Below are 21,242 nucleotides of genomic sequence, written 5' to 3'. Positions count from 1 at the left end.
TTTTTTACCTGCAGCGTCCGCAGGTTCAGCCGATCGCAGCTCCCACGGGCTGCTGGAAGTGGTGGCCAGCACATCCCTCGGCCCATGCCACTTCCCGCAGCCCCCTTTGGCCTGGAACGGTGAACCGCAGCCAGTGGGAGCTGGGATCAGCCGAACCTGCGGACGCTGCAGGTAAACAAACCAGCCTGGCCCACCAGTGGCTTTCCCTGATGGGCCGCATGCCAAAGGTTGCCGATCCCTGGTCTACACTATAAAATTATGTTGACTTAAATTATGTCAGCATACAGCTGCCATAGTTATTAATTCATTTGTGCACATGCACACTTGGCTCCTGGTGTCAGTAGTGCACGTCCCACCAGGACTGCTTGTATTGATTGTAGTGTCAGTGTGAGGCTTTATGGGACAGCTCCAGGAGACCAGTTACAGTTCAGGTAAGCAACACTGTGTCTACGCTGACACTGTGCTGTCCTAATTACATTGACTGTGACTCTATGCTGTTTGGGGAGGTAGTGTTACTAAACCAGCACAGAAAGGCATTTACAATGGTGGAAGCCAAATTTAATCGAAGACACTCAGGGCTTGTCTATACTACTGCATGGGGTCGATCTAAGATACGCAACTTCAGCTACGTGAATAGAGTAGCTGAAGTTGACATACTTAGATCTACTTACCACGGGGTCTTCACTGCGGTAAGTCGACAGCTGATGCTCTCCCGTCGACTCCACTTGCGCTTCTCGTTCTGGTGGAGTACCGGAGTCGACGAGAGAGAGCTCAGCAGTCAATTTATCTTGTCTCTACTAGATGCGATAAATAGACCTCTGCTGGATCGACTGCTGCCAGCCAATCTGGCAGGTAGTGTAGACAAGCCCCATGCACAGCTAGGTCGATGCAAGGCAGCTTATATCAGCCTAACCATGTAGTGCAGACTAGGCCTATCAATGTCACACAATACAATTCCAAGGGTTGGCAACATATACATTGGTTTTTTAAAATAATGACATGTAACAACCAATGCTTTCTGTTAACATTTGTAAAATTTGCTACAACAGTTTTGCTCTGCTGTGCAATTTGGGGCAAGGGCCCCAGACCAAATCTCGGGATACAAACACCTCGGATTTTATTTGGGGCTGGCTTTGGGCTAAATTCCCCCGCTGGCCACCGTTCCCACACCAAGCCAAACCAAAGCTCTGGGATCCCAGTTTTGTGACCGTTTAGATTCCGACCAATGTAATGTACCAATATCTGGAGAGCCCCAGCCTGAACGTCCGCTAACCCTAGCCGCTTCCTCCATTCTCCCGTCCCTTATATCCCCCGGCCCGGCAGAACGCCCGGCCCCCACGTTCTAGAACGCCCCGAGTGGCCAATCACACCTCCCGTGGCCGAGGGGCCGCGCACCAATCAGCGCTGAGAGTGGCCTCCGGGAGCGGTGGGGGCGGTGGGAGGAGCGCTCGCTGGTGGGTGAGTCCGTCTCGCGGCCGCCGTGGTCTCGAGGCGGGAGGAGGCCGGGCTGGGCTCGGGCCATGGTGCGGGGCAGGATCACCGGGCTCGCGGTGAGCGACGTCCGCTTCCCCACCTCCCTGGGGCACCATGGCTCCGATGCTATGGTAAGTGCTGCCGCCGCCGCCTCCCGCTCTCCGGCGCTGCAGTAGCTACAGGGCCGCTGAGCAGCCGCTGCCCCAGCCCCTCCGCAGCCCCAGCGAGTCCGGGGGGCTCCACGGGCCGGTCTGCCGCAGCGCCGGACTGCGCGCAGCCAAGGTCTCTGATATGGGAATACTGCATTAAACAGGGCAAGGGGACTTGGAGCTAGAGCCAGAGGCTGCAGCCCCTGGGCCGTGAGCCTCTTGCCTGTAAATCTTTTCCGTTCGCTCAGATCAAATGCTGGTGATAAAATCTATCCGCTTCCCCCTGTAATGACTTGCACTGTTCAGTGAGCGATGACTTACCTTAGTTCCCCGGATCTAGACTTCTATATTTATTTTGCCACAAATCGTAAATTACCTAGATTGCTGCCCTCTTTGCCAGTGCTTTGTGGTGCTTTTTGTTGCTCTAAGAGGTATGTGACCTATGGTGGGTGAATCCCTGTCAGTCCTCCTATGTAAGTTTCTTGCTCCAATATTGGGTGTTGTTTTTGGTCTTTAATTTAGCACCCGGACCCTGACTATTCTGCTGCCTATGTTATAATAGAAACTGATGCCCGTGATGGACTCAAAGGTTATGGATTAACATTTACTTTGGGTAAAGGCACAGAAGTTGGTAAGTTATTATTCAGTCCCTAAACACAAATGGGCCCCAAGTCACACTGAAAGCATTGGGTTCAATGACTAATGCAGTTTCTCCATTTTTGAAAATGAAATACAGGACCATTTTAGGTTTCAGAGTAGCAGCTGGGTTTGTCTGTATCCGCAAAAAGAAAAGGAGTACTTGTGGCACCTTACAGACTAAAAAATTTATTATTTTACCATCACTGAATTAAAAAAAAAAAGCCATAGGTCTTGGGGCAGCTTATAGGGTTGTAGAGGTTGTAATTTAGCACTTTTCTTGATTTTTGTTCCAATAAATCACTTACTGGAGCAGCTCTTCTGCAAAATCTCTTTATAATCTCCCCTAAAAGAGTTTGTTACAAAAAAGTTTTAATCCTGGCTGCAGTTGTCAGACTTGCAGGTTGCCTGATTCTAAACTTGCTGATGTCTTGTAAATGCTTTAAGCTTTTAACAGTCCTTGCGTGCTTTCTTCCCCTCTTTTCCCCCACCCCCACACGGAAAACAGAACTGACTTTTGAAATTGCCCTTGCCAGGCAATTTTGTTACCATGGGTTACAGCTCTTTCTGGTCATTGGTGTAACAACAAACATTTTGAGGCGATTGAGGAAAATGTGAACAGTGAGAGGGCATCAGTGAGAACATTCGCAGAATAGTAAAAAGTTGGGTGGGGGGAAATATGTTTTCCCTCTGCCCTCTCCCCTCCTCGGTATTTGTGCCAGTTCAAATAACCTCTCATACTGCTAAGTCCCTCATTAGCCATGTAGATTTACTTGAGAATAGTATCAGTGATTTACATTTTGTATCGCATTTTCTTTCTGAAAATTAGGCCCTGATCCTGTAGAGAACTGTGTGAACAAATCCCTGCACCCAGCGAGCGCCATTGACTTAGCCCCCGGGCCCATTTGTCCATCTGTTCAGCTCTCTTTGCAGAATCAGGTCCTTAGATGGTAAAGGCATGGAGCATGCCTCTTTTTTAATCTGTAAAACACCTATACACTTTTTGGGTGCATTGCATAAATTGTCAAAATAATAATGGCTGGATTTGGGGTGTCTCTGCTGTGTATAAATGTCCATGGACATTTGCAGATATGAACCTCCAGATTACTTGATTTGAAAAGTTATTGCACAAATTAACTGTGAAATCTTTGTATGCGTATCTGATATAGTCGTTGGCACAATTTAAGTTATTTATTTTTAATCCTCAATAAGAGGAGTGACAAATGCTTCTTGCGCTTAAATGTGTGCAGCATCGTTGTAGCCATGTTGGGCCCAGGATATTAGAGAGAAGAGGTGGGTGAGGTAATATTAGACCAGCTCCTGTTGGTGAGCGAGACAAACTTTTTACACTACTAGTGTAGTATAGATGGGCTGTCAGCCTTTTATCACTGTGTCACGGAATCCCTCTTGGACTAGGTCTCATTGATCTGATGTTTAAAGTGCTGGGAGACTGTCTACGCTAAGGCTGCCACCACTGCGAACAGTGAGAAAGTTTTAGAAAATTTCCCTGCTATAGACAAGGGCTTAGGCTCTTTGTCCATCCTAGTAATTTAAAGTTTAAATGTTAGTCTCCAATACTTCTCCATTGCCTTAGATGTTTGATGGGTGACCCTTAGAGACATGTCTGTGTCCTTATGAATTACATAAGGGCTTCATCTTGCAAGCACTCTGGTTCCACTCCAGCAATGCACATGAGCACCCGAGTAGCCCCATTGAAGTTGAGGGACCCACTCACTTAAAGTTAAGCACGTGCTTAAGTGCTTGGCTGGATCGGGGCCAGAGTGCTCAGCACCTTTCAAGAACAAGTCCATATGCTCAGAAATCAATAGCATTTTCACGCAGTGCAGTGAGCACAGTATGAAAATCCATGTCTCCTAAGTGTTCACCAGGTTTCAGGCCTAAGCAGTTTCTCTTTTATATAGAAGACATATTGCAGCAAGGCACAGCTGAGATCACATTCTAGCCGTCCTTGAGGTGGTGAGGCCTAGCAAACACAAATGGCCTGGTTTCTCGCACAGTGATCCTTGCTTCACTCCAATAGCAGCTTTGCCTTCTCTTGCTCACGGAGAATGTTCCGTTGCAGCCATAACACTCTCTTTATAAGGGTGGAATGAAATCGTGAAAGGGTAAGGAAGGCTGTGGGCTTGCTCTATGTTAGTGCTTTTCAACCTGTGGTCCATGACTCCTGGGCGTCCGCAGATTAAGACTGCCAAAGGGGTCTGCACCTCCATTTGAAATTTTTTAGGAGTCTGCAAATGAAAAAAGGTTGAAAACCACTGCTCTAAGTGAAATGATCTGAACTGTGTGGCTCAGTCTTCTGCCTATCAGTTTATATTATTATTATGGCAGTAGGGAGAAAATATTTGGAGAAAGAAAACATAGATGCCATTAGTATTGGCAAGAAAAGGGAAGGAAGGATAGGTTTAAATCGATTCTTAGGGCTTGATCTGTGTGTATTTATTTACACATTTATCTTTGCAAAATCACCTCCTGCTCTTCTGTATGTTCAAGATACACCTAGCTACACATGTCCATAGATAATTGAATCCTCAAGCTCTTAAACAGATAGGACCTTGGTTCTCAGCTTTGCTCTACATCTCCAGGAGCACATCTGCACTGCACGTATCCCCTATCTGGTCAGAAGCGAGCATCAGTTTGTAAGCATTGTGCATGCAAAGCCTGTAATGTGTTAATCATTCAATACTGCCTGATGATTTGGGGGAGGAAGTTTACAATCCAGGACCAAACCTTTGTCTTTCCAGGGTCATTCTGAACAATGGCAAGATTTGTGCCTTTACAAAGTAACAATGTATCCATTGCACACCACTTTTTCTTAGAAAATTGCTAAGTAGGTCTCTAAGCAACTCTTCATAAGTGCTTTATTGCCTGGAAACCTTTCAGCTAACGGCATTCCGGCATTCTCGGATCACAATATGACAGTCACAAAATCATAGTCCATTAAAACCTTGCCACTCAAGTATAGTGACAATACTAAATATGTTACGAACTCTAAAGAATCATCCTCCATGGAGGTGATACCCTACATCAGATTATATGTTGTCTTTCCCTTTTTATAGCTATATTTGTAAAACATTTTTAAAATTAGTCCATTTACTCTTTTTAAAAGGAAAAAAAGTATCGAGTGCATAAAGAAGACACAACTATCAAGTATTCACAACTGATGGTCTCCTCCATCAAAAACAGCGGGAGGGTTTTGTCCATATAATGGCAAAATAATCTCTCAATATTCCAGTGTACTGTACACAATCATACTTGCCATGATAAAGGGATCTGTTCCTGGTTCAAGAGTCTCGCTATGGCCTTCAATAAGACCTTCAATGAAGATACAGTCCTTTTTGCGAACTTTGGACCTGGTATGGCAAGGTGCTGAGCACTGACCACCCTCCACTCTCCCGAAGTTCATGAGAGTTTGAGAGTGTTTGTTGCTACCTATCTGGCCCCCATCACTATAGTAGCTGAGCACCTCCCAGTCTTTATCCTCACAATACCCCTGTGAGAAAGGGAAATATTATTTCCCCATTTTACAGGAGGACAACTGAGGCACAGAAAGACTGAGACTTGCCTAAGGTCATCAAAGCCTGGGATGGAGGAGGGACTTGAACCCACCCATCCCAAACCTCAAGCTAATGCCTTAAATAGGCATACCTAACAGGGTTGGGCCCAAGCTTTCCTGTGCAGTTTGCTGTTCTCTCTCTCTTTTATTTCTTCTTATCTGTGTCAGAAAATGATGGTTGAATGGTGCTAAAATTCCTGACATGTCCGCTCCTTTCTGTGATTGCCTCCACCCTGTCCAGCCTGCTAGATAACAATGGATGTATAAGATACTTTCTTGATTTGCTAGTGTTTTGCTCTAACAAAATTCTCTGCTGGAGCTTGTGTTGAAATGAGATGGGGTAGATTTTTGGGGGAGTTAAAACAACTAGATCACAATTATTATATAATAGCCAGAAACAAAATCCCTTATGAGGAAATGAGACATTTAACATGGCTGCAAGTACCATATATACTGCATGAGATGCAACAGGTCCTGTGGGTGAGGTCTATCAAATCCAAAGAAACAGTCTTCTCCCAGCATTTTAGGGAAACTTCTGTATTTACTCGTGCTCACAATAGCATAACGCTGCCCCCTCTGAACGCTACTGTGGTGTGCGCGCCTGAGGATTACATTGGCAGCAAGATCTTTCTCTGGGGAAAAAGGTGACATGCAAGTGACTTTTCATCTTCAAACACCCTTCCGTTGTTAACTAATTGAGCCTTACAACCTCTCTTGGTGGTAGGTATTATCTTTACCAGAGGATAAATAGGGAAACATGAGATGCAGAGCAGTTATATAGCTTATCTGAGGCCGCACAAACTGAATCACTGGCAGAGCCAATGTTACGTGTCAAGTGTTCCTGGCTCCCAGTTACATATTCAATCTGCTAGACCAAGCCCCTCTCAGAAACGCAGTGGGGCTGGAACAATTCGCATAGTGGGGGTGCTGAGATCCATTGAACCAAACTACAAACCCTGTGTATGATGGAAACCACTCCAAGCCAGGGGGTATGGCAGCACCCCTAGGTCCAGCACCTATGCAGAAAAGGTGAAATTCTAAAACAGTGGTTGAACAATAGAACTAGTCTTCTAGTAATTTTGTTGTAGTCACTGTGTGGTATTAAAGCACCAAATTCTGGTGTGTTTTGCAGTTGTTTGTGCAGTTAACGCTCTCTCCATTCACGTGGTTAATAAAGACCTAGAAGAAATTGTCAGCGATTTTAGAGGATTCTACAGGCAGCTCACCAGTGACGGACAGCTCCGATGGGTAAGGGGTATCTTATGGAGTGTTGTGAAGTGGATGGCAACAAACATGAATTTGTGTTATGAACTCTGTAAGGACACATGTAAAAGTATTTTTAGATAAGGATTTCTGTGCAGTTATGGGAGGGGGGAGAAAATTTCTGTTTCACAACCAGGACCCTAACATTGCAATAGGATCTACATAGGCAGAACCCATACACGCATCCAGAGCCCTGTTGTTTTCAAGGGAGCTTTAGACAAATGAAAGTATCCACCCACATAGATCCAATAGCAGAAGTGGGGTCTGGGGTCCAGATTCTTTGTTTCCCTGTGTTTAGAGCCCAAATGCTGTGTCTTTACCTGTTCTTTTTTCCGACTTGCAAGTGTCCATGAAATATTATTTCTATACAGTGTCTAGTATTCTTGGAAATTGAAAACTCAGCTGGTATTAAGATGAACTAGATATCAATATAGCCATTGATAATGTAGTAATTGATAATGTAGTAATCTCACAGTGCACTTAATACACACCAACTTCAGATTTTTCTCAGTTTCTAATGAACAGAGGTTTATCTTTTTAATTCCAGTGGTTTTTCCTTTGTTGTGTTGTCCAGATGTATAAGTTTGCTAATGGTCATTAACTAGAAATGAAGACACCAAGGTATGGTAAACCATTATAGGTAACTGTGTGGTTGTTTGTTTGTTTCTTTTCAACAGATTGGTCCAGAGAAAGGTGCTGTGCATTTGGCTACAGCTGCTGTTCTGAATGCCGTGTGGGATTTGTGGGCTAAGCAGGAGGGAAAGGTGATGTACTTAGAGCACATAGCCAAAAAATGTCCCTTTATTTGTCAAATTAGAGAGTCCGAATCCTGATATGCTTTTTGCAGATTTAGATCCTGGTCCTAATTTCATGGATGCCCACCACTGAGTTCATTGGGGCTATTCATTTTGTGGGACTGAGGCTTTAGTAGCTGACACTTATACACCACTTACCAGTAGAGCTGGTTGGGAAGAAAATTCAGCAACATTTTTTGTTTAAATTTTGACCAACAATGATGTCTTTACAAAAACTTTTTTGACCAGCTCTACTTAACAACTAATTTTTTCTTGATTTCCTCTTTCTTCTTCTTCCTTTGCAGACTGTTCATAAAGTTACGAATTCCTTGTAACTACTTTCTAGTATGGCCTTGTAAGCTGTTTGGAGCAAGGCTCATATATTTCTATCTGGGGCACGTAGCACGGTGTTAGACACTGTAAAAAAAAAAAAAAAAAAAAACTAGGGCAGGGAGTATCACTTTGTTGTGTTTATACAGCACTTAGCACAATGGGGGTCTTGGTCTGTGACTAGGACTCTTAGATGCCATCACAATAGAAATAGTAAATAATAATAGTACTGTAGTAGTAAATCATCGCTACTGTCTTAAGTTGGTCCAGTAAAAGATATTACCTCACCCACCTTGTTTCTCTAATATCCTGGGACCAAGACAGCTAGGACAACACTGCAAACCATTGTCTTATAGAGTTATTGTGATACTCTTTCTTTCCTAGGAAAGGGTAATGGGCACCTCTAAACTTGTCAGTATCCAGGAGTGTGACTCAGTCAAATGTAAGGGGCATAGGAAAAGTAGTGCCACAGAAATCTTAAAAGTAGAAAGGATCAATTTCTTCAGCATAAATAACCATTTCCGGTAGTAGTGTCACGTCAGCATTTCAAGTCTGACTAATTTAACATAATAAAAGTGAGTTAACACCAGCTATTTGTGGGTCCAGGATCAGTGTCCTGGCCATAATGAGGCAGCACAGACAGAGATGTTCCTGTTAAAGTAATTTAGCCTGGGGCTTGACATCTTGAATCTCCTGTCTTGATTTGGGAACCACATCAGCTAGATGCATTTGGCGTCAAATGTAAATGTTTTCCACACTTACTTTTTGTCACTTCAAGATAAAATATCACCTGTATGCTGCTTTTATGTGCTCTCCATCCATTTCATATAATTTAATTGCTTTGTTTTTTAGCCTCTGTGGAAGTTACTAGTTGACATGGTAAGAAAATCTTATTATATGTGAGCTAATGTTACCACTGTTCCACACTGATGTTTTTGATGCATTAGAAGAGTAAAAATTTCAGGCAGTATCTAGGTTACAATTACCTCTCTGGCCATGTAGCTCATTCCAAGGCTGTAGAAACCAAAGGGTTCTACAAGCTGTGGATGTGACATTTTGCTCTGGAGGACTCTTCTTCTTCCAAGATGTCTCTTTCTGGCCCTACACAGCTGTGCAAATCGGCCCCTTTAATGGGAGCACTGATACACACTCTGTGCTGTCCAGCTACAATACTATATATGGCAACTGGAACCCATATATACTGATAGCAGTAAATTATGTTTTTAAAGTGCAGATCTAAAAGTTGACCTTAACCCTTATGATTAGGCTGAGGAGCTGTGTTTTTTTGCCAAGACAAATGTAGGGATTCGATTATTGGGGTTTGGTTGGTTTTTATATTAACAAGTAATTATTTTTGGGGGGGGAAATAAGTAAATATTTCATCATCTGACTTTTAGCAAATATTCAGATCTCGTTGGCCTGCACTTTCAAAAGTGACAAGTCGTTTTGGATGCTTCTGTTTTTGGGTGCTCGACTTTGAGATACATTGACAACATAGTGAGCACTCACCTCCTGGAAATCAGACCCCACTAAGGGGTCTCAACATAGGACACCTAAAGCAAGTACCCAGAATCACTAGTCACTTTTGAAAATACAGGCCTCTGTATACAGTAATAAAGGTTGTTGTATTTACAGAAAGTAAAAGTCCAATCTCTTGATTCATTAGTAGCAGATTTTATATTCGGATATTAAGCATGTGCATAAATCGTTGCAGGATTGGGAATTTAGTATGGTTTGTTTGTTTCATTTTTTTTAAATGAAATCTTCATTTTTTTTAAATATGCCTAAAGTAGCTCATGTTTTCAGTCTCTTTTCTGCAACCTGTTAATATTGAATCCCTTCTCAGTTTAAAATGTATTGAATTGGGTTTTTCTCAAACTATTTCAATAAATTGCTTTCAATCCTCTTTTGATAAATACTCTCTTGAGACAGATTTTCAAAGGAATCAAAAAGCAGCCTCTAATGCTGAGTGCACTGTCGTTTCTTTGTGAAGATTATAGTATGTACAGATTTGCACACCTAAAGCATTCCAAATGGATTAGTAACTTTTTTTAATGTTTGTTAATCAATTACACCCTGTGCAAATATTTTTGTACATGCTTAACATTAAGCGTGTGAGTGGCACCATTGAGTTAAATGGAATTACTCACATGCTTAACTTTAAGCACATGCCTAAATATTTGTTGGATTAGAACTTTAAAGTTTGCCAGAGTCAGTTAATCAGTTTGATTTTAGAGTCGGTGAATCCACTCCCAGTACTGTCTGTGACAGGGAAAAGGCTGATAGATGGCTCACACGGCAGATGTATACGTTATCTTAGTATTGCCTTTTTGTAGTCATGTGATTTTATTATTCTTTGCTGTTTGATTTACATTAAATATTTTGTTAACAGGACCCAAAGCAGTTGTTATCCTGCATAGATTTCAGGTATATTACTGATGCACTAACAGAAGAAGAAGCTCATGGTAAGTCGTCCTTCTGTCAAGACAGATCCCCTTACTCCTTGAGCTGTTTTTGATTTCAGTGGGACTACTCAAGCAGTAGGGCATTACTCTTTGTAAGTAAACAGATCAGAATCTTGTTTTATGAAAACAGCAGAGTGTGGTGGTAGGATGTGGAGGAATTGAACTTTGGTTAATGCAATAATCTTCCCCTCTCTTTCTCCCCTGCCCTCATGCAGAAATACTCCAAAATGGTCTTCTTGGGAAGACGGAAAGAGGTAAGTTTAAACCAAGTTTACTTTTGCTGTCTTGTAGGAGAATAAAGGACTGAACACATCGCATGATTGATGTGGCACTCTGCATCCTGGAGGGTCCTAGTCACTGGGAAGTGGAATGTGACAATTGACGCTCTCGTATGAGGCTGAATGCATTGTGTGTTATCTCCTCCTTATGAGTCATTGGGGAGGTGTACATATAGAGGGGGCTTGTGCTGTCTTGGTGGCCATTTGCTTGGGAACCCCTCAGTGAATGTTTGTGTCAGTCACGATGGCATAGTGATGGTGCTGGTTACACCCTAAAGGTATTTTTCTGATCTGAAGCTCTCCCACATTTTGGAAAGAAGGGGAGGATAGGGAGGATTTTTCTCAGCAAATTTCATCTGCCCTGATTTAAATGAGATTGTATTCTAGTTTTAGATAAGTCGTTACTCATGGAAATGAAAGGAGTTTAAAAATCAAACTAATCATCTGTTAAAGAGAAAACCGCATATGTTCATTGGTGACATTCTTTGGTTTTTTAGAAGAGCAAGTGTTAAAGCATGGATACCCTGCTTATACCACGTCTTGTGCCTGGCTGGGCTACCCGGACCAGCAGTTAAAACAGGTTTGATTCTTTGAAATTAGATTACAGAAGTAAGATTTTAAACGTTTCTATCCAGTGGGGAATGCCAAGGTGACGATTCAGCACTCAGGGGTTGCTTAGTTTTGGCTCAGATGCAAAGCGAAACCATTAAGCATTGCATATGTGGGAGGGGTATGTGTGAAAGCTGGCCCTGTTCTGTGGGCCTGGTTGTTCATTGGCTTTTGTGCTAGCCACAGTGGGAAGGGTTTTATAGCCTTGTCTACCTTGGGGTTTTAGCTGTAGCTGTTGGGGATAAGCATGGACCATTGCAAGCCAGTTTACACTGATGTATTGTGTATAACTAGAGGATTGCACTTGTGCAGCTACGTTGGTGCAGACAATGGGCTTTGTCTACATGGGGATGCTCAGGAAAGTGAAGATGAATTAACAAAAGGTGTGAAGTTAAAGCGCATTAAACCCCTGTGTGGAAACTCTCCGTCAGAAGTAAAGTGGCCTTAGTTTGCTGTAACTAAATCTGCCTTCAAAGTGAAATATCATGAAGGCTCTTCACAGCTCTGGGATCTGAGGTCTGGTTAGTACAATACATGTTTATCATCTGGTTTAGTTTTTTGGAAAAGTTCAGCTTTCTGTGTCATAGGACTGTCATGCATAGTACATGAAAATAAAGAAATGCATAAAGTATTTCTTTACATATATTGAGGAATTTGGATCCTACAATTCAGTTGGACGTTATTCATACCTCTGCTCTCAATTACTGTCTGCACTACACTTTTGTCAATAAAGAAATGGATAGAAAGTTCACACTGGGTTAGACAGCCTGTAAATAAATACTGGTCTACATATTGGGTAGTGCAGCTACTTGGAGATATAATAGATGTAATTTTCTCTGCAGCTATGCACAGATGCATTGAAGGATGGTTGGACAAGGTATAGTAAACAATTATCTCATTTGCTGAACTTTTCTGTTTAATGATTAGTAGCAAATAGAAATATACTATCGAGATCAGTCCTGATTTGGCACCGAGACAGACTAGATGGATGACCCTATAGGTCTTTTCAATCTCTACATTCTGAGAAGAGATGTCTTTGCTTCTGATATTTTTAAAAAATATTTTCCCTTTCTGCTATTCCATAACATACCATTACAGTAGATATCTAAGTAAACGTATGGCAAAATGAGCTCTCCTCCCGGCAAGCTGTAGGCTAATAGCTAACAAAGGTAATTGCTTTCCTGTTGATTCATGGAAAAGTATTTGCTGTCTTTTTTTCTTTTTTGTTAAACAAGGATGAAGTGTGCTGGAAAAGGGACAGATGTGATAAGGAAATATTGACCATAAAACACTGACTCTGGTGTTTTTGTAAATTTGAGTTTAGAGTTTCTCGTAGAGGAAAGTTATCACTACATTAATCGTGGTGAAATGACCTACATTTTATTATAAATGTTGTGTCTAGGTTTAAAGTAAAGGTTGGTGCCGATCTGCAGGATGACATTCGTAGATGCAGACTTATTAGAGAAATGATTGGCCCTGACAAGACATTGGTGAATATTTTTTTTATGACTACACTATTAAATAATTTTAAATATAAAATGGCTGTCTCTTCATGTAGATACATGATTGATCTCACCCTGTACCAATATTTCTTGTGCCAAAACTCCCATTGAAATCTAACTCAATTTTCTGACCACCAGTGCTTCCCCCCCCATCCCCAGCCAAAAAAACCCAACCCAGTTCTGTTGAAAAATTTCAACCATCCCTGTTCCAGAGTGCTTCACTCACTTGCTATATAGAAATTGTTTTGCCTGCTACTGAAACAGTCACTTCTGGAGTTCAGGGTGTCACCTCTTTAATGGTGTACAAGAACACTACACAGACGTTTGGGAGAGAAGTTGACAATATCATATTCATTTGAAACCTGGTGGAGAAATTCAGAAAAGCAGAATACAACTACCACAGTTGGAATAAGGATTTGAGACCAAATCCATGACCTTCACTTTTGTAAGAAGTTTCCTGGGGTCTTTTAACGATTACAGTACACTAGGGCCTTTGATTTAATGTGTCATCTCAAAGCAGCATTTCCAGCAAAACATAATTTTTGGATTTCTGCCTGGAGTTCATCTTTTAGGCTATTATTTTATCATTACCTTTGAGTCTAGGAATTGTAGAACATGTTCTACATCATAACACATCATATGATGTGTTATGGATCAGAAAACAGCAGTGATCTACACTGTCTGAATTTCCTTTTTTCATTAATTTATAGCAACATTATGGGGTTGGGTTTTTTTTGACAATTTCATATACAAAAATTCAGTAGAGTCATATAAGTGAATTTGTTTTGTAATTACTCTCAGATGCTGGATGCTAACCAACGATGGGAAGTGAAGGAAGCAATAGAGTGGGTCACTAAATTAGCTGAATTTAAACCATTATGGATTGAGGAGCCAACTTCTCCCGATGATATTCTTGGACATGCAGCCATTTCTAAGGTTGAAGTGTTTGTTTTTCATTTCAGTAATGACTTAGTGACTACACACCAGAGAGCAGTAGTGATTCATTTATTGACGCTGCTCTTTGGAATGTTCAAAGTTCAGGCTGAAACTAGCTGTCAAAAGTCATTAAATATGTTTGCTACAAGATCCTGGACACATCCTGTATTTGTATTCCATTACACTTAAACGAAAAGCATGGTCCAAAGATTATATCAAAGGCCATGAGACTATCATGCTTGCACAAGAAAAGCAGCCAAGATTTGCCCGGAAACGTGTATGTGTCTTTTTCTTTTAATATGTGTGGATTGGTGTTTCAGTAAAGTTAGAGTAATACTAGCCCAGGATATGTGCTCATAATGTGATATATCTATAGTAATGCTTGAGCCGCAGATGTATATCCCCTTATGGCAGCACACACCCTCTTACATAATTCTTCACATATTATTGGGGTAGCAAAAAAGCAGCATAAAATGCACTAACAAAAAATTACACAATGCTTAGTTTCTTCCAGATGCATAGCAAGTAAACATTGCACTTTGTTAGCTGTTCTACTCTCTCTGTCTCCTCATTCTGGTGAGGACCAGTATTTGGGAATTACAGATTAGAAGCAAGTCCTTTGTTTTTTGTTTATTTATTATTTATTTTTTGTAGGCCTTGGCGCCATTAGGAATTGGTGTGGCAACAGGAGAACAAGTAAGTGGGTGTCTAATTAATTGTTTTTTATTCAGTCATTTATTTAATGTAGCTTCTCTGACTTTCGGGAGTTTGTGCCAAAGTTCACTTTGATTTCTCACTTGGGAATTAAATAACATGACTGAAAACAGCCTTGGATTTATTTCACATAATTTAAGACCAACTAATACTTTTGATAGGTATTCTCTCCCCCACCCCCATTTGTCTGGACAATCTGGGAAGATTTTGTTGTGATGAATTTGTTATGAAGATTTGAACAGGGATCTACCACTTCTCAGTTGAGTGCCCTAACCATTGGCCTATGAAACATCCTGATGGAGGGCTCCCTCAGTGTCCGCTGTTGAAGTTCCCTGCTTTAATTAAGTACTTGAGCCAGAGAAGGAGTTAGAATGACTCTCTAGCCTTGGGGTAAGAGGGCTCACCTGAGAGGTCACAGATGACCATTCAAATTCCTTCTCCTCTGCAGGTGGAGGGGAGACTTGAACCTGGGTCTCCTACATTTTGAGTGAGTACCCAATCACTGTGCTAAAGGCTGGTTAGCCTCCTTTGCCCTCTTGTTGTTTTTGTGTGAACTTGCCTCACTTGAGGCACCCAGGTGCCTATCTCCCAGCTGAGCCCCAGAGCAATTCACAGATGGGGGAAGATAAGCATTCAGCCGCATAAGTTACATGCTGCGGATCTGATCTGTTAGGTATCAGGCCCTGCGGGCAACAGTGAACATGCAGAGAGGCAAAAACATAGGTGACTAGGGGACTCTTTAGTGTAAAAACTCAGGCACTGAGTGAATTTAGGTGCCTACAGGGTTTAGCAGCAGCCGGGCCGGAGCTTTGTGGACACTAGTTGGGCCTAAAGTTGGCACCTAAATACTTTTATAGATCCCACCCTTAGCTTCTTGCTAGCACTAGTTCCAAAAGGCACTGACAGAAGTAGGATGACCATATTTCGCTATGCTGAATATGGGACGCATGGTAAACTTACTTGTATTCAAGCGAGTTCAACGACATTCAATCAGAACTGTGCAGTACAAACATTCACATTAACATCAAGTTGACTGAGCCCCTGTTAAAAAGAAATACTGCGTAGTTGGATTCTTTTTAGTTACCTTCTTACCTTTAAAGCTGTAGGGCTCACACAAGGAGAGGTTTCAGAGTAGCAGCTGTGTTAGTCTGTATTCGCAAAAAGAACAGGAGTACTTGTGGCACCTTAGAGACTAACCAATTTATTTGAGCATAAGCTTTCGTGAGCTACAGCTCACACTCCCATACACTTCTCTCACACAGCGTAGGTGACAGACCTACCCAACCTTCCCTGCCCGGTGCTCTCCACCCTCCGTGCCTGGCTGGGTCCCCAGGATGGACCCACCTCTCCTGATACCTGGCGCTGCATCGTCTTGAGGCAACATGGGAGGGCACACAGGGTCACATGCCCCCCTCCCCGGATTTCTGCCCGGGTTCACACCAGAATGTGGCCAGCAGTAGTCTTTATGGGAGGGAAGGGACAGGAGCCGCTTACAGCGATGGGTGGGGAAAGGATGACTCGGCCTGTGTCTTTGCAGAGCTCATCTCTTTCCCCCCACCCCCACTCCCCTGTGGCTGGAAGCAGCTTGTCCTTCCCTGCCCGCACAGTGTCGAAAGTCAGCTAATACCTCCAGGCTGCTGCTGGCCACCGACAAAACCCAGCCGCCTCCTGTGCCCCGGCTATAGCGTGGGCAGGAAGGGGTTAAGCCCTAAGGATGCATTGTGCACCAGGGCCCAGGAAAACTGACTGCAGGGACTTCAGCGAACCCCACCAGAGAGGTGGCTCAGCGGGCGAGGGTGCCTAGGGGACGAAGCAGCCCTACACTCCCTGGGGGGCAGGACCTAGAGCAGGGGGTTGGGGGGGTGAAGAGGGTGCTAAGCCCCTGCCTGGGGGGCTGCTGTGGAGCCTGCAGGGTCGGGGTGCAAACAGGCTGGAAATTGCTTCCTGCCCCCAAACCCTCCCCCCTGCACCACTCCAGAGCTTAGCTGAGGGGTGAAGAGGCTTCCCCATGCCAGCGCTGTGCAGGGCTTTGGCACATGCAGGGCTTGGCTCCTTATGGCCAGAGTCCTGGGATGGAGGGTCTTGGGCTTTCCCAGGGCGCTGGCCCAACCAGAGGCAGTGGGGGAAGGAAGAAGCCTGCCGGCCAGGCTGTTGTTGAGTTGAGTGATCTGACCAGGGGCTGGTTCTCCGCACAGCACTGGGAGTGGGACGTGGCCTGCTTGCGGGGGATATGGGGGAGCTGGGGGCGGTGAAGGGGCAAAGCAGGGAGAGGACAGCAAGAGGAGGAGCAAGTAAAGGGCCAATGGGTGAGCATCAGAGGTGACATGTGACAGGCGGCAGCCGGTTACCTACCTGCACTCGTCAGCCACTGCAGCTCGCAGTGCGCAGCCAGTGCTGGCTGGAAACAGGGGGTGCGGGGCCTGCTGGCTGAGAGCCAGCACACAGTGGGGGCAGAGCTGATGGACCAGCAGGGGGAGTGGCCAGCCCTGCGTGCTGCATCTTTGCCCTGCCACAAGCCTTGCACACCTACCCCCATTGTTGGCCACTGGACCCCCCACTCACTGCTGATGGGCAGGCAGCTGGTGAGCAGGGATCCGGCCAGCAGGAGGACCCACCAGTACTGATGGGAGGGAGACAGAAAATATGGGACAATTTGCCCGTTTTTAAGAAAGATCCCTGCAGCAGGGCTTAAATATGGGACTGTCCCTTTAAAAACTGGATGTCTGGTCACCCTAGACATCAGCAGCATGTAAAAGTATCTTAGCAGTCCAAAGACCTCATTTCCTGAGCTCCTCTCTGGATGTAATGTACAAATTGTTAGCTATCAATAAAATGACTGGTCCCTTTAAGAAAACCAGCTTCTGCACCAAAGTGAATTAACAATTGAATTGTTTTTTATTGTGCTCACGAATGACATACCTCTTCCTGCCAAACCCTTCTACTAAATCTACAGAGCAAAGCAACATAATTTAGCAAATTCTCATTGCTCACTGGCAGCTGGAGAGAAACCTGTGCATTAGCATAGGTTTACTCTGTTGCCAGTTTCTCATGCAAAGCCCTGCTTTCACTGTATTTCATTGTGATGCTGACCTCCAGCTGTTGTTTGCCAGCAGATAGAACATTTAATTTTTGGTGTGAATAATGACATCTATTAAGGAGAATGGGTTTGAATGAACTATTAGCACAGACCTGCCTGGCAGACTAAAGGCCAATTCTGAGTAATAGGCTTTATATATTGTACGTAGAGGTTTTTCCATACCATAATATCTGAGCATCACATAAACATGAATGTATTGATCTTACTTCCCCTGTTAGGTAGGGGAGTACTATTACCATTTTACACATACCATTTTACAGACTGGAAAGTGAAGCACAAAGATCAGGTGACTTGGCCAACATCTACGCAAGAAGTCCGTGGCAGAGGTAGAAATGGAATCCTGAGTTTAATAGTTAATACACTTGACTAAGATCATCCATCATCTCTAGGGCCCTACCAAATTCACAGTCCATTTTGGTCAATTTCACAGTCATAGGATTTTAAAAATAGAAAATTTCATGATTTCAGCTTGTCAGGGTTCCTTCCCCACTCTGAACTCTAGGGTACAGATGTGGGGACCTGCATGAAAACCTCCTAAGCTTACTTTTACCAGCTTAGGTTAAAACTTCCCCAAGGTACAAATTAATTTTACCCTTTGCCCTTGGATTTCCACTGCCACCACCAAACTCTAACTGGGTTTACTGGGAAACGTAGTTTGGACACGTCTTTCCCCCCCAAATCCTCCCAACCCATGCACCCCACTTCCTGGGGAAGGTTTGGTAAAAATCCTCACCAATTTGCATAGGTGACCACAGACCCAAACCCTTGGATCTGAGAACAATGAAAAAGCATTCAGTTTTCTTACAAGAAGACTTTTAATAGAAGTAAAGGAATCACCTCTGTAAAATCAGGATGGTAGATACCTTACAGGGTATTTAGATTCAAAACATAGAGAATCCCTCTAGGCAAAACCTTAAGTTACAAAAAAGACACACAGACAGGAATAGTCATTCTGTTCAGCACAGTTCTTTTCTCAGCCATTTAAAGAAATCATAATCTAACACATACCTAGCTAGATTACTTACTAAAAGTTCTAAGACTCCATTCCTGTTCTGTCCCCGGCAAAAGCAGCATACAGACAGACACAGACCCTTTGTTTTTCTCCCTCCTCCCAGCTTTTGAAAGTATCTTGTCTCCTCATTGGTCATTTTGGTCAGGTGCCAGCAAGGTTACCTTTAGCTTCTTAACCCTTTACAGGTGAGAGGATTTTTCCTCTGGCCAGGAGGGATTTTAAAGGGGTTTACCCTTCCCTTTATATTTGACACAGCTATTCAGCTGTGGAGAGGTTGCATGGTTATTTGGGGAGGGAGCGATATTGCCACCCTTACTTCTGTATGCTGCCTTCAGAGCTGGGCCTTCAGCCAGCAGCGACCACTCTCCAGCCCTCCAGCTCTGAAGGCAGCAGTGCAGAAGTAAGGGTGGCATGGCAGGGTGCTGCCTTCAGAGCAGTGTAGAAGTAAGGGTGGCAATACTGTGACACCTCCCCTGCCCCCACAATAATCTTGTGAAACCCCTTGCCCCTGTGACACCTTTTTGGGTCAGGCCTTCCAGTTTGAGAAATGCTGGTCTCCCCATGAAATCTGTATAGTAGGGTAAAAGTACACAAAAGACGAGATTTCACAGTCTGTGACACATTTCTCACGGCTGTGAATTTGATAGGGCCCTAATCATCTCATTGGACTGGTCTGCAGGAGTCCATGAGAAGAAATAGTCTTCCACAGCCGACAGAACCACTGCTGTCTGAGTGCTGCAGTAGCCCAGTCATTCACATGAGGGGTAACATGCAATTAAGAGCAGGAGTTTTGCTTGGCAATTAAAACGAAACATGGAATTAGGACTCAGTTCTGATCCCAGCTTTGCCACTGAATTGCTGTGTGAACTTAGGCAAATAGTGACATTTCTGTGTGCCTCAGTTCAGAGAGCTGTAAAATGGATGTAATTCTACTATGCCTCTCCTTTACAACTGTACTGTGATTCTTTAATGTTTGTAAAATGCTTTGCAACCCTCTGCACTTCTGTGCATTGTTCCAGCTAAGTGGAAAAAGAACTTGGTTTTAATGGGAAACATAGTGGGAACATTGTACAATTGTTTTGACTTGCATTGCCACAGTTCTTGTAATATCCTGCCAATTCCTTAGATTCTGGGGCTTAACTTTTTTTTTCTCTCCCTCCCCCCCGCAGTGCCACAATAGAGTGATATTTAAGCAGCTCCTACAGGCTAAGGCCCTGAGCTATCTCCAGATTGACAGCTGCAGGCTGGGGAGTGTGAATGAAAACTTGTCTGTGTTGCTGATGGCCAAAAAGTTTCAAAGTAAGGCTCTTGGAAGTGTGTCAGTAGCACTAAAACCTCTTTTGTTCTAAGCCAGTTTGCCATGCAACTTCTTCAGCTGTCATGTTGCTAACTCATGAGCATGCGCTTGTGTGTGGTTCAGTCATTTGTTTTCTGTCATGCTTTAGTACGAATTCTAAATGCCTTTGGTCCCTTATTACCGGAAGCCGAGCTTCCCTAGGGCTGCTGGGGGTGGTATTGGAGCGGCAGTTAAACACCAGCAGAGTTGGTACACAAGCTTTCTGAATAATCTAGTCATTTGCCTTTACTCTTCAGATTGGTTTAAAGGGATTGTTCTGTTTTCATTTCAGTTCCTGTGTGCCCTCACGCTGGGGGTGTTGGGCTCTGTGAGTTGGTACAGCACTTGATAATATTTGACTATATTTCAGTATCTGGAAGCCTTGAAAACAGGTTAGTAATGTGAAATGCTACTGTAACATTCAATAGTGGTGATGGCTTATTTTTCCAAAAGGCTGTTCACACGCAATAAGAACCAGTAAACAAAAACAACACCCACCCACTCACCCCCCTTTGGCTCTTCCAGAGAATTTTAAACCAGTCAGAAGTGTGTGAACTTCACTCTGGCAATCGCCTGGCAAACAGCCAGGAATATTTTTGACAAAGACTGTTTGATACTCTTGGAACTATATTTTGGCATCTCTCTCTCACACCTACAACCCCTGGCCAAAAACATTCATGACCAAAGGATTAACTCCCTGCTCTAAGTTGAATAGTGTTCTACGTGTAGCTTCCCAAAAGGATCTAACAACTTCCCTTGTCTTGTTTAATATCAGCTTCGGATTGTATTAGCCTTCTTTGCATGCAGTGAACAATTTTTTCACATTATTGCAAACACAAATTTCCTGAAACTCTCCTGTTGGCTGTATATTCCTGTTCGCACTAGTTGTTTTGTAAATATTAAAGTCAAATATTGTAGCTTCATCTTTTGCTCACATTTAAAATCAGCTGACTCATAAACCATTCCTCTTGTTTTGATCTTCCTTGTCTCTGGAGCAGTATATTTAAAATTGCCTTAGACCTTGTTTGGTAAATTTTGCTGGTCTACAGCCACAGCAATGTTCTTGGTAATTCA

At 43.4% G+C, this 21,242-nt stretch overlaps 1 protein-coding gene across 3 annotated transcripts in view; it reads left to right on the top strand.

Moving 5' to 3' along the window:
* The first annotated feature begins 1,432 nt into the window (after positions 1 to 1,432).
* The window catches only part of ENOSF1 (enolase superfamily member 1), a 23,234-nt gene continuing 3,424 nt past the window's right edge, over positions 1,433 to 21,242 (top strand). Inside the window, exons 1-14 of one of the 3 annotated variants that reach the window (XM_037892779.2) lie at positions 1,433 to 1,604; positions 2,145 to 2,253; positions 6,965 to 7,080; positions 7,773 to 7,859; positions 9,072 to 9,098; positions 10,612 to 10,684; positions 10,900 to 10,938; positions 11,460 to 11,542; positions 12,414 to 12,448; positions 12,974 to 13,061; positions 13,875 to 14,009; positions 14,664 to 14,705; positions 20,002 to 20,131; positions 20,461 to 20,560. In XM_037892779.2, coding sequence (XP_037748707.1) covers positions 1,521 to 1,604; positions 2,145 to 2,253; positions 6,965 to 7,080; positions 7,773 to 7,859; positions 9,072 to 9,098; positions 10,612 to 10,684; positions 10,900 to 10,938; positions 11,460 to 11,542; positions 12,414 to 12,448; positions 12,974 to 13,061; positions 13,875 to 14,009; positions 14,664 to 14,705; positions 20,002 to 20,131; positions 20,461 to 20,560 — 1,148 coding nt within the window. In that variant the 5' untranslated portion in view covers positions 1,433 to 1,520. The remainder of the gene's footprint in view (positions 1,605 to 2,144; positions 2,254 to 6,964; positions 7,081 to 7,772; positions 7,860 to 9,071; positions 9,099 to 10,611; positions 10,685 to 10,899; positions 10,939 to 11,459; positions 11,543 to 12,413; positions 12,449 to 12,973; positions 13,062 to 13,874; positions 14,010 to 14,663; positions 14,706 to 20,001; positions 20,132 to 20,460; positions 20,561 to 21,242) is intronic. The other 2 variants (XM_043538783.1, XM_037892781.2) reach the window with 2 other exon arrangements.

The sequence above is a fragment of the Chelonia mydas genome, chromosome 2 (genome assembly GCF_015237465.2).
Source record: "Chelonia mydas isolate rCheMyd1 chromosome 2, rCheMyd1.pri.v2, whole genome shotgun sequence".
Taxonomy (NCBI): Eukaryota; Metazoa; Chordata; order Testudines; family Cheloniidae; genus Chelonia; species Chelonia mydas.
This window is presented reverse-complemented; position numbering and strand designations above follow the sequence as displayed.